The following is a 13,027-nucleotide window of genomic DNA, read 5'->3' on the forward strand; positions in this document are numbered from 1 at the left end:
AGTCAATCCCCACACACAGTTACAGCCTATACTTCTGCGTCTCTCCTCCCCAAGAGGTATTACTGGCACTAAGTGGTGTTGGGAATAGAAAATAGCAAGAGAACAGAAAGATCTTTCTTTAAAATTGAGGCATGGGTTTTTTGGCCTCTTTGTAAGAAATCTATTGTATAGATACATAGCCACAGCAGGACCTGTACCTAATACCTATATCTAATACAGTATAGGGTAGGGGGCATATAAGTATCTGAGTACCTCAAATCTTTAATGTATTTATCCTCATAATGCCCTTGTGAGGAAGAGAGATATTATCATCTCCATTTTACAGATGCAGAACTGTGGCAAAGAGATGCAAAGTGATGACAAAGGTCACATAGGACATCAGTCACAAAGCACGGAATTGAATATCGGTTTCCCAAGTTCCAGGTTTGCACCCTAACCACTGGATCACCCTTCTCTCTAATCCTATAGTATATTCCCTGTGATGTCCTCCCCAGTTTAAGCCATTGTGAGCATATCATATCCATAGTCAAGCCCAAACAGAGGCACCTTGTCAAGTTCTGATGGCTGTTTATGGTCTTGATTCTAATTTTCAATGGAATAAATAGATCAATCCCCAACTACATTATAGCCCTAATTACGATCTATGAACTATACTTCTACCTCGATATAACGCTGTCCTTGGGAGCCAAAAAATCTTACTGCGTTATAGATGAAACTGTGTTACATTGAACTTGCTTTGATCCACCAGAGTGTGCAGCCCCGCGCCCCCGCTCTCCCCCGGAGCACTGCTTTACTGCGTTATATCCAAATTCGTGTTAGATTGGGTGGCGTTATATCAAGGTAGAGGTGTACCAAGACAGTTGTGCTGCCCTGAGACAGTGCAGATCACACAACCCAGGATGAAGTACGTGAGAGCTAGGGACAATGAGGGGATCCAGCTATGGAATGAACTTCCAGAGGAATTTAGACAACTCTAGAGCAGGGGTCGGCAACCTTTCAGAAGTGCTGTGCCGAGTCTTCATTTATTCACTCTAATGTAAGATTTTGCATGCCAGTCATATATTTTAACATTTTTAGAAGGTCTCTCTCTCTAAGTCTATAAACTATTGTTGTATGTAAAGTAAACAAACTATAAAAAAATGTTTAAGAAGCTTCATTTAAAATGTAATTAAAATGCAGATCGTATCAGTTTAGTGCAGTGGTTCTTAACGTAGGGTGCACGCATCCCCTGGGCCAGGGCCGGTGCAAGGATATTTTGTACCCTAGGCGAAACTTCCACCTCCCCCTATACCCCGCACATTGGTTCACTGAGGGAGCAAATCTGAATGAGCCTTTATAGACCCCAGGGGCCAGCCTGCCCAGGGGCCGCTCCCCAGACCAGGTTCCCCCCTCCCCGCCCCCTGAACTCCCCTGGAGGGTGCACAGCCCCCCCTGCAAGCCTTCCCCACCCAGGTGGCCCCCGACTCAAGTACACTCACTGGCTTTCCCGGGCTTGGGCCACTGCAGCAGCTCGGCAGGGAGGAGCTGCCTTCTGGAGGCACCAGAGAGCCAGAGCATCCTGCTTGTGGCAGCAGTGAGCCCCAGCCACGGAGAAGCCGGTGTGGTGCAGGGGGGCAGCAGCCCTGCAAAGGAGGAGGCGCCGCTAGCGGGGAGCAGCTGCGCCTCCCACCCCTCCTGCCCAGACTGCGGCCCAGTGCCCTCCCAGGGCTCCTGCAAGCTGCAGTGGATGTGTGCGGGCACCAGCTCCCATGTGCCCCCCAGCTCCCCCCTCGCCTAGGGTTACCATATTTCAACAATCAAAAAAGAGGGGAGAGCCCTGTCCTAGCCCTGCCCCCATCCACTCCTCCCACTTCCCACCCCAATTGTCCCGGTCAGAATCCCCAACCCCCTGTCCCCTGACTGCCCCCTCCTGGGACCCTTGCCCCTAACTGCCCCCCCGGACCCTACCCCCATCTGTTCCCTGACTGCCCCAACCCTTTCCACACCCCCACCCCCAGACAGACCCCCAGCACTCCCACACCCCATTCAACCGCTCCCTGCCCCCTGACAGGACCCCCAGAACTCCCGACCCATCCAACCTTCCCCCTGCTCCCTGACTCCGCCCCAGGACTCCCCTTAGCATGCCCATGCCGGTCAGATGCTGGCTCCACGTGGAGTGCTGAGGCAGCGGGAGGCGCGGAGCAGCAGGAGGGGTAGCAGCAGCGGCGGCTCACACTTCCGGGAGCCGCAGAACCTGAGCACGATGAGGGAGGAGCCGGGGGGCCTGCCTGCCCAGGCTGCTGCACGGTGCTCCCCCCCGGGGGGGCTCCTGTAGTGGATGCATGTGGGCGATGGTCCCCATGTGCCCCCCGGCTTACCCCCTTGCCACACTCGGGCTCTGCGGCTCCCGGAAATGTGAGCCGCCACCCATCCCGCAGCAGGCTCAGGGCCCCGCGCCCTGGCAGCTCACACTCCTGGGAGCCACGGAACCCGAGCACAGTGAGGGAGGAACCAGGGGGCGCGCCTGCTACCGGTCTGGGGTCCCGGCCATCAACCCCACTCAGCCTCCTGCCAGCCTGGGATTCCGTTCATTCAGCCGGCAGCAGGCTGAGTGGGGCCGGCATCCGGGACCCCGGCTGGCAGCCACGTGTCGGGCAAAATCGGCTTGTGTGCCAAAGGTGGCATCTGTGCCGTAGGTTGCCGACCCCATATCTAGAGCATGAGCATCTTTAGGAAACATTGCAAAACCTTCCTAGTTGACAGCATCTTTCCACAACTGTAATGACAAAGTAGGTGAGGTAATATCTTTTATTAGACCAACTTCAGCTGGTGAAGGAGACAAGCTTGTGTCTCATACTCTGGGAACACAGCAACAACAACACTGCAAATACCATAGTAATAACACAACACTGACACCCCTTTCTATCCAAAGACACCCTCCAACAAAAACTGAAAAACAAATAAATAAAAAAAACAAAAAAACCCAAATCACTATACCAAACAGAGTTTTCACCCACAAGAGGTGATCAGCTAGAGACTCCATGAAGTCCCCTATAGGCTTTGCTATTGCTATCGTTTTTAATGTGAAAGGCACTCAAATAGTACAGTGATAGACAATGGGGGTGGAAGGGAGTTTCTCTACTTATTTTTCCTTTTACTGCAAACATTTAAATAAAAAGACATGAAAAAATGTTCTCTCTTTCAAAAGTATTACTCAGTCCATGGTAAGCAGTAGTTCCACCAAAAATCCTGACATTAACAATCTACAGAACATGATAGTGGCTCCAATCCTACTTTCATTTAATTCCCTCTCTTGCAAGTATATTAAGGCTAACGTCTCAGTTTCTGCACTGCTGACATTTTCTGAGACATTATCAAAACGGATAAGCTCCCCTTGTCCATTTTCATTTTGACAAAAGATAGATAAAAATCCTAATTACTCAAGAAATATATTCCAATAATTGTGTGCTGATAGCGAGATGTGTTAGACTCCAAAGGGAAGCTACATGACATAGGAATTTTAAAACTAGTCTAAAGAGAACAATACAAGCCTCACAGTAGGGAATAGCACTTCACCAGTGAAGGTTTATTGATTCAAAAGGGTTGGGTTTTTTTTTTGTTTTTGGGAGGGGGGGAGGAGAACAGAAAGTACAGTGCGGGAGAGGAGATCAGCAATTATTAACGAGCTCCACTTAACTTGGTGGACTGGGAATCATCAAGTCATTATTAAACCAACCTGCAGCTGTAAATACTATGCACCCTGTTCTGACTACAAGGCTTGGTCTACACTACGCATTTAAACCAAATTTAGCAGCGTTAAACCGATTTAATCCTGCACCCGTCCACACAACAAGGCCCTTTATATTGATATAAAGGGCTCTTTAAACCGGTTTCTGTACTCCTCCCCGACAAGAGGAGTAGCACTGAAATTGGTATTTGCCATGTCGGATTAGTGTTAGTGTGGCCGCAAACTGGTGGTATTGGCCTCCGGGCAGTATCCCACAGTGCACCATTGTGACCGCTCTGGAAAGCAACCTGAACTCAGATGCACTGGCCAGGTAAGACAGGAAAAGCCCTGTGAACTTTTGAATTTCATTTCCTGTTTGGCCAGCGTGGGGCTCTGATCAGCACGGGTGGCTATGCAATCCCAAATCCAAAAAGAGCTCCAGCATGGACCGTACGGGAGATACTGGATCTGATCGCTGTATGGGGAGACAAATCTGTTCTAGCTGAGCTCCATTACAGAAGATGAAATGAGAAAGCATTTGAAAAAAATCTCCAGGCTATGATACAGAGTCCACAGCACAGTGCTATGTGACAAGCGTAACGGAAAGCTAAAGAGTCAAATGGACACTCATGGAGGGAGGGAGGGAGGGAGTACCGAGGACTCCAGCTATCCCACAGTCCCTGCAGTTTCCCTAAAGCATTTGCATTCTTGGCTGAGCTCCCAATGCCTGTAGGGTCAAACACATTGTCTGGGGTGGTTCAGGGTATATCTCGTCAATTTACGCCCCACCCCCCCGTGAAAGAAAAGGGAAAAAAATCATTTCTTGACTTTTTTCACTGTCACCCCATGTCTACTGCATGCTGCTGGTAGACGGGGTGCTGCGGTACTGAACAGGAGCATCCTCTCCCCTCCCTTCCCCGGTGGCAGATGGTACAGTGCAGAAGGACTGGTAACCGTCCTCGTCATCATCCTGTGAGTGCTCCTGGCTGGCCTCAGGTGAGGTCGGCCGGGGGTGCCTGGGTAAAAATAGGAATGACTCCCGGTCATTCCCGGCAGATGGTACAGAACGGCTGATAACTGTCTTCATCATAGTAACTGGGGGTTGAGCTCCATCAGCTCCCCCTCCTTTCATGTCTAAAGAAAAGATTCTGTACTGCTTGGACTACCATAGCAGCGGGATGCTGGGCTCCTCTCCCCCCCACCGTTTAATGTCCTGCCTGGGCTATCATAGCAGCTGGAGGCTGCCTCCCCCTCATTTTTTCTCACTAAAAAGTCAGTGTTTCTTATTCCTGCATTCTTTATTACCTCATCACACAAATGGAAGGGGACACTGCAATGGTAGCCCAGGAGGATTGGGGGAGAAGGGAAACAATGGGTGGGGTTGTTGCAGGGGCACCCCCTAGAATGGCATGCAGCTCATCATTTCGGTGGGATCTGACACGGAGCGGCTGTGCTCTCTGGTTCTCTAGTACTCTTGCCCCATATTCTAGGCAGAATTGACTCTATTTTTAGATATAACATAAAGGAGGGAATGATCTGGGGAGTCACTCCCATTTTTGTCTTTGTGCCCTTGGCCAACCTCAGCGAAGGTCAGCCAGGAGCACCCATGACAGCAGCAGACGGTACAGAATGACTGATAACTGTCATCTCATCGCCAATTTATAATGGCATGGCAGACGGTACAGAATGACTGATAACCGTCTCTGCTATCTTGCAATGGCAAATGAATGCTGCTGTGTAGTGCTGCAGTACCGCCTCTGCCAGCGGCATCCAGTACACATACGGTGACAGTGACAAAAGGCAAAATGGGCTCCGTGGTTGCCATACTATGGCGTCTGCCAGGGCAATCCAGGGAAAAAGGGTGCAAAATGATTGTCTGCCGTTGCTTTCACGGAGGAAGGAATGAGTGACGACATTTACCCAGAATTACCCACGACACTGTTTTTGCACCATCATGCATTGGGATCTCAACCCAGAATTCCAATGGGCAAGGGAGACTGCGGGAACTATGGGATAGCTACAGGATAGCTACCCACAGTGCAATGCTCCGGAAATTGACACTAGCCTTGGTACATGGACGCACACCACCTAATTAATGTGCTTAGTGTGGCCGCATGCACTCGACTTTATACAATCTATTTTACAAAACTGGTTTATGTAAAATCGAAATAATTCCGTAGTGTAGATATACCCCTAGATACAAAGCTTTCCAGAGACATGGATGTTACTACAGTTACTAGTTACCCCTGCTGAGTGGCTGCAAAGACTGGGGCGCTTGTATGGGTGTGAGAGTGTGTGCAGAGAAAAAGCAGGAAGAAACAGATCCAACACCTGGCATGATTTTTTTCCTAAAAAGTCCTTTTCAGACAGAGAGGATGCACTCTCTCTGCCCCCAATCTCAAAGTCTGGTGGTGATTGCTGTTTCCTTGTTCCCTTATAACTGTGCAGGAGCTTTTTAATTTCAAGGCAAACCTCCCTTCCACACAATAACCGGCTTTGGGGAGAGTGATATAAACTTTCAGCCTAACTGGGCCCTACCTTTCTCCAGCCGACAGCTCCAGAATGAGCAGTAATGGAACAGTCAATTGAGACAGTATCGCCTAAGAAATCTTCCCAGCTCTCCTCCCCACAAGGGTGTCAGGTAAGGCAATGAGCATGCTCTGGGCTTTCCCCAGTTCATTCCATAGCGCCCAACAACCATAACAGTCAAAGTGAGCAGAATCAAGGAGGCGGAAGGGAGGTGGAAATGTAATATGGAAATCCTGGTGATAGGGATAATTACTTCCCCTCAAGAGCTTCTCATTTAAATTGCAAAGAGAAGTCTCTATTTACAGATTCCCTAACCTACTCAAAGCACCAAGCAAAGTAACAATTAGCTTTACTTCAAATACATGGTTTATGTTATTTAAAACTCACAATGAAAACTTTACATATACATTGCATAAATGATCTAAGAGGAGCAAGGTGTATTATTATAAATGCTACACCCTGGAACTCAAATATCTTATAAAATGTTGGTGTGCCAGTAAGGTACATCTTTAAAATGAACCAAATACATCCCATTGCAATTACACAAGGGATAAATCTGGTTTGGGCCTGCAATCCTTACAAAGAAAAATTTTCCTGGGAGTCCAGTCTGACTTGAATACATACAGTAGGACTGAGACTGGGTCCATTATTAGCTTTATAACATTTTACATCTGGTGAGCCTTCTGTCCACAATAGAAACAGTACCTGCATAGATCTCCCTTTTCTGTTTGGCAACCTGAGGTTTAACAAGCTGAATTTTGTCTTCAACTAGCTGAATTTAGTCTTCAAAGAAACTTTAAATTGGAAAACAAAATGTGTTGGTGACTGCAGGGCTAGTGAGAAACGTGCCTGATTCACATCTCCTGATGTTGTGGGGATTTTGCAAAAGTGACACACATCCACTGGGAGATGGACTGAACAACCATGTCAGTTCACAAAGACCACTGAACAGCACTCAGACTGTAACAACTTTCTGCTACTACCAATGCGATTTGAACCAGTGGACTGCAGGGGAAGGTTTCAATCCCCGAGACATCCAAGCCCTTCTGCAATCTGATGCTGTAGCATTTTTAGTTCTAGTGTTGGAATTAAGTGACAGAGCTATGAAGGTTTATCACCGGAGACCAAAGAAATACAATATTTCCAAAACTGAGTCTTAGTAAAGGATCACCTACGTGAAAACCAAAAATTATTGGAGCACAGTCATACGGTTAGTATAAAGGTATCTTGTCTAGATTCTTATACTACACACATCATCATCGTATCGACCAGCCTGCTGCTGCTATCACCAATAGATTAGACTGTAAGCTCCTTGGGACAAGGACCCTCTTTTTGTTCTGTATTTGTACAGCATCTCGCAAAAAGGGGTCCTGTCGGTGGTTGGGGCTCTTAAGCACTACACTTCAGTACAAATAAACAACAAGCAGCAGCCCATGTTTGATTCAGAAAGCCCTGCTAGTAGGATTAGAGTCCAGAGTGCTCTACGGGAGCAAGGACATTTGCAGCACTACAGAGATGTTTGTGTGCTCAAGAACTCTTTCACTTTTCTTGTTGATGCTGTCCAATTTCCAGGCCCTTCCCATACTCAGACAACTGTTCTTATTTGATCCTGCATGGTCTTTTGGCCTAGTGTTTAGCAATTCAGGCCAGCCATTTTTGAGACTGAGACTTAGAAAAAGAAAAAGATCTGTGTAATTTAGAAAACACAAATAAGTCCTTTTTAGTCATGATTTATCTCAGAAAAAGTTTGATCCAGAAACTCCACAGGAGATTTAGTGCACAGGACCAATTATGAGGCAGGTAAAGACATAATTTTGAAGTAAGTCAACAGCAAATGGCCAGCCAGGATTCTGCAGACTTTGTGGTGTGCCAAGAGAGTCAGATAGGTTCCCTGGAAGTATGACAAACTCCCCCAGCTCAAGTGACCCACTCGTAGCTCAGATTCCCCATAGAATTTCACCTATGGTTGCTGAAGCTCTCATTAGATACCCAGCTTCTCAGCTGACTTTCACATAGTATCTCCCCTCCACTCCCAGGCTTTCTCAGACTCCATACCAGGGTATCTCAATCTTTTTCTGAGACCCCACCCCCAACATGCTATAACAACTCCATGGCCCACCTGTACCACAACTGTTTTTCTCCACGTAAAAGCCAGGGCCAGCATTAAGGGGTAGGAAGCGGGGCAATTGCCTAGGGTCCCATGCCACAGGGGGCACCACAAAGCTAAGTTGCACAGGCTACGGCTTTAGCCCTGGGTGCTGGAGCTCAGGGCCCCAGGCTGCAGTCCTGAGTAGCTGGGCGTCAGCTTTCTGCCCTGAGCCCTAGCGAGTTTAACACTGGCCATGCTTGGCTGACCCCCTGAAACCTGCTCGTGGCCTCCCAGGGGGCCTCAGACCCCGGGTTGAAAACCACTGTCCCCCATTCCTCTTCTCGGGTTTGCCACAGCGCAGTTCTTCTGAAGTCCCCAAGACTTGCTCTAAATCCTGATCAGAACTGGGCCTAATGAAGATTTTATAAAGTCTGCATGTGTGAATTTTTTATAAATCTTACAGAAGCCCACAGTACTGGCAGACTTGAATGCACACTTTATAAATGATTGGTTCCTGAAGACTACTAAAAACTGCAAACAGTTTTATGAAGTTTAGAAGGCCTGCTTGGAAGCAAGCTAGAAAAATGAGTAGATATCACATGCCAGAGAGGAAAGGGGAGCTCACTTCTATAGGTCTGGGGACCCACACACCTGAAGAGCTTCACCATATGTCCCTTTCTCTGAATCCTTCCCCAGCAGTTTCTGATGAATCCTGCACCACTCCGTTCCAAAGGGCTTTCCCTCTAGCCCTCACTCAGAGTCCATGCAGAGTCCTCTGCAGATTTCCTTTGGCCTTAAGCAGATCCTGAAGCCCTCCTGGGTGCCCAGACAGCCCCCTGATTCAGCTTCTCAAGCCTCCATACCCTAATTCCTGTACGACTCCTTATATTCTTACTTCATTGTCCAGTGCAGTTGGTATAAAAATCTGTGTCAGGTTCATGGTTCTCATGGTCTCTGCAGTTTCTGTGAACTACAGAAAATGCACAGAGAGACAAATCCAAATATATCTCCTTTGCTGCTTTACCCTCATTGTTCTTTTGACAGAACTACATCATTGGTCAATCAGGTTATTCCAAGTAGCTGTTGTTTATCAAACCCACATTAGTTATTGCTCAGGGTTCCACTATCTGTCAGTTATTCTTTTCTCTCAGTATTCGTTCTGAAGTTGGAGCATTGCTGAATGTTTGCTGCTCTCCAACTCAGGGCTGGTGAACTTATATAGTTGGTGAAGCCATCTTTTAGACAGTTACATTTTAGTGTCAGTTGGTTAAGCCTATAATGCGCTTTAGGATTCCCCAGATCAAAAATTCTAGCTGCATAAATATAAACTATCACAATTATGTAGGAAAGTTTTGTTTGACAGTAGAATGGACTGTGTATTCATTCATCATGCTGCTTGGAAAATGTAAACAACCTTCACTTTGAGAAGCAGCATTTGCCAGAATAAACTTTCAAGTTTTGCCTTCATGTCAGCTATTTCTCTGAAGTTAATGTTCTCAGTGACACCAAAATCAATGTTTTTGTCCTTCCTTCTGACATGACTCATACTAGTAACACTGAATTAGTAACTAGAACACTGTGTTTGATGCGTGTGGATTTACAAATATTATTAACAAGTTCTGAGCCCATAACCACAAGATTCACTTGGGTTGCTATATTTTCCTTTGGAAGTGGAGGCCTGTAAATGTTCCTGGATCCAGGGATCTGATTCTCCTCTCACTCACACTAATTCTATTATTGTTTAACAGCACGATTAATCACCATTAATTTTTTTAATTGCACAATTAATCACGATTAAATTTTTTAATTGCATGACAGCCCTAGTAAATAGTTAATTACATATTCCTTTAATATAAAATTAAAGACTGCTATGTATATTGCTGCAGCTGAGAGCTACAGTACTCTGTATTTCAGGATGTTGTCTTCTAGGTGCAAAGAATTGCTTGAACAGTGAACCAGTTTTGCTCCTTGCTTGTCGTAAGTTACGTAATACTGCTCCAGGACTGGACCTTTTGCACACTGTATTCAAATATATTACTGACTTGAAACAATGTAATTTACAGAGACCCCAGCCTTAATAAGAAACTTTTCCACCCACAGTATATAAAAGAGAAAAAGGCATAAATTCCTTTATAAAAAACACAACAAAGGCTTCAAATGACATGCAAGTACTTCCATAAGGCTATGATTTCAAATATGAATATGTGAGACTCCAATCCTGCCAGGAGCTTCACACAGGTAGACTCCTGCACCCAAGGATCCAACAGCTGAAGCTAGACAAATTCAAACCAGAACTAAGGTGCACATTTTTAGCTTTGAGTGCAATTTGAGCGCAACTGGAACAACTTACCAACAGATGTGGTGGATTCTCCACCACTTGAAGCCAAGTGATAATCAAGACTGGAGGTCTTTCTAAAAGAGATACTCTAACTCTGTGTATAACCTGTGGTATACACAGCAACAGATTACATGATCATAATGGCCCTTCTGGATTTAAAATGCGTGAATATGGATGCAACGGTGTCTCCCCAGCACAAGGCCAGTTGCAGAATCAGGGCTTAAGGTTTGAAAGTGATGAACAAATAAGTATCTTACCTTGTTTACGTCTAAATCATCTAACTTTGGCACTTCTGCTGTCTCTTGTTCCTCGCTACTTCCCTCATCTAGATCACTGTCTTCATCCTGGGTTGAGTCTCTCTTCTGCTCTACAGGTGAAGACTTGCTACCCTTGCTGTCAGTTTCCATCTCTGTTGGATTCCCAGAGGCAGTGGACTTCTTCTGGTCTGTGCCTTCTTCATTTGGGAAAGTCTCTCCCGCCACGCTACAAGAAGGGCTGTCAATTCCACTGTCTCTGTTGGGAATTTTACCATTACCATTCAGCTCTGAGGTTGAGTCCTTACTCTCCAGTTCTCCAGAGGGCTCTTTGCTAACATTCACAGCAGTACAGTCCTCGTAGCTTTTGTTTTCCCCAATGCTTAGCTCTTTAATTTTCATTATGTCTGCATTAGACAGTGCTGCACTGCACAGGACGTCTGGCTCATTTTCATCTGGCTCACTTTTTTCGTTTGTAGAACTGGCACAGGAAGCTACCACTTCACAGTCACTTGAACTTGGCTGTTTGGAAGAGTCCAGTCCAGGTTCCATCTTAAAAGTTAAATTTAATTGGTTTCTTTGAAGAACGTGGGTAGGTTGCCTACAAATGAAGAGGAAGCACCTTGGTCATTTGAATTGGAGACTGGGATTTTCCAAGGCGTTTAAGGGAGTTAGGAATCCAGTTTCCATTCAGTTGCAATGGCAGTGGGGCCCTAACTCCTTTGAACCTTTGAAAATTCCAGTCAGAATGATTGAAACAAATACTCATTCAAAGTTGCACACAACGCCATGGCACTTGCTATCCCTTTAAAATCCTCCTGTCCTGCAGGGAGGAAGTGTCTTTTTCCCTCCTTCAAAGACTGGAACTCATTGTTCTTCAATGGAATTATCCCTTCAGGGCAGGGGATCTCCTTACAAGAGAGATGAAATTTTAAAGGGACAGCAATGTAGTATTTTCCTATATCAAAGCATAACTTTCAAAATTCATGTGACCAGTTTAAATATCACAATTATTGGAAATAACCTTTTTTTTTTTTTTTTTAAACTCCACACCCTGTCCTGCAGGCCTGGCCTTCAATGGGAATTTCCTCTGAATAGGGTTTGCAAGATCAGCCATTTTTACAGTAAAACTGACCAACCAAATTCAACAAATGCAATTTCTGTAGAAACTACCTTGCACATTAGCCTGATCTATAATATGCTGTGACCTGTAACTACAATAATCAAGATCTTGTAATAGCAAAACAATTCCAACCCAGACTTTGCCTACTAAAAGCAGACATTGGGTTATTTTTAGGTACAACTCTTCGCTGATTTCAGTGGAGACTCCTATCTGGTGGTTGATGGCATGATATAGACCAGTAAGTTTTATGGCAACATTGCTTTTTGTATAAAGTCCCCATATGCACTCAGTTAAGTTTAGGGTTTATGATTAGACAAATTGCTCTATATGAATTTGTACACAATAATTATAATAAATATTTCTTGATTTTTTTCTTCCTACTGAGACAAAGTTTCAACCTGAATGCAAAAAAATGACACAAGTAGAAATAGACAAATACAAATATTTACCTAATACTTTCAAATTTTTCAATGAGGATGTTGACTCCTGATGATGTCTGTGTTTCTTCCTCTTCAGGCACTAAGCTTCTTGATGACTTGGGATCAGCTGGCAAAGGCCGAGAAGGTGCTGGAGGAATTCTTTCCTGCCCAGGTTTGAGATGGACAGGTTTAGGAGGTACTAATAAAATTAAGGGGGAAAAGAGAGGGTAAAGTTCTCGCTTCTTTATAACAACAGAGACAACAGATCCTCACTCTGAAGAAAGAGCAAGAAGCACCCATTGTTTTACTGCAGTTTATTAATTACATCGGAACCACTGCAGTCACAATATATTTTTCACACACAAACACTTTGATACGTTCTAAAGAAATAGACTAGCTTCTCTTTTGCATTTCTACAGTTTTGTCAGATCTGTCAATGCACTGAGTAGCTGACAGAACATCACCGCTTCCTTGTTGCTAAACAGGATGCACAGCGCACACACCAAGACTTAGTTGTGCAAGCACTCTCTTCTTCTCCACTATAGTGTTCAATTTCCCGAATGGTGACT

General features: G+C 45.5%; 1 protein-coding gene across 2 annotated transcripts in view; it reads right to left on the reverse strand.

The window, feature by feature from the left end:
* Positions 1 to 13,027, reverse strand: part of FGD3 (FYVE, RhoGEF and PH domain containing 3) — a 183,338-nt gene that overhangs the window by 64,431 nt on the left and 105,880 nt on the right. For both annotated transcript variants that reach the window (XM_030569614.1, XM_030569613.1), the window contains exons 3-4: positions 12,489 to 12,657; positions 10,920 to 11,517 (exon numbers count right to left, since the gene is read on the reverse strand). In XM_030569614.1, the coding sequence (XP_030425474.1) occupies positions 10,920 to 11,517; positions 12,489 to 12,657 (767 nt within the window). The remainder of the gene's footprint in view (positions 1 to 10,919; positions 11,518 to 12,488; positions 12,658 to 13,027) is intronic.

Source organism: Gopherus evgoodei, chromosome 7 (genome assembly GCF_007399415.2).
Source record: "Gopherus evgoodei ecotype Sinaloan lineage chromosome 7, rGopEvg1_v1.p, whole genome shotgun sequence".
In the NCBI taxonomy this organism is placed as follows: Eukaryota; Metazoa; Chordata; order Testudines; family Testudinidae; genus Gopherus; species Gopherus evgoodei.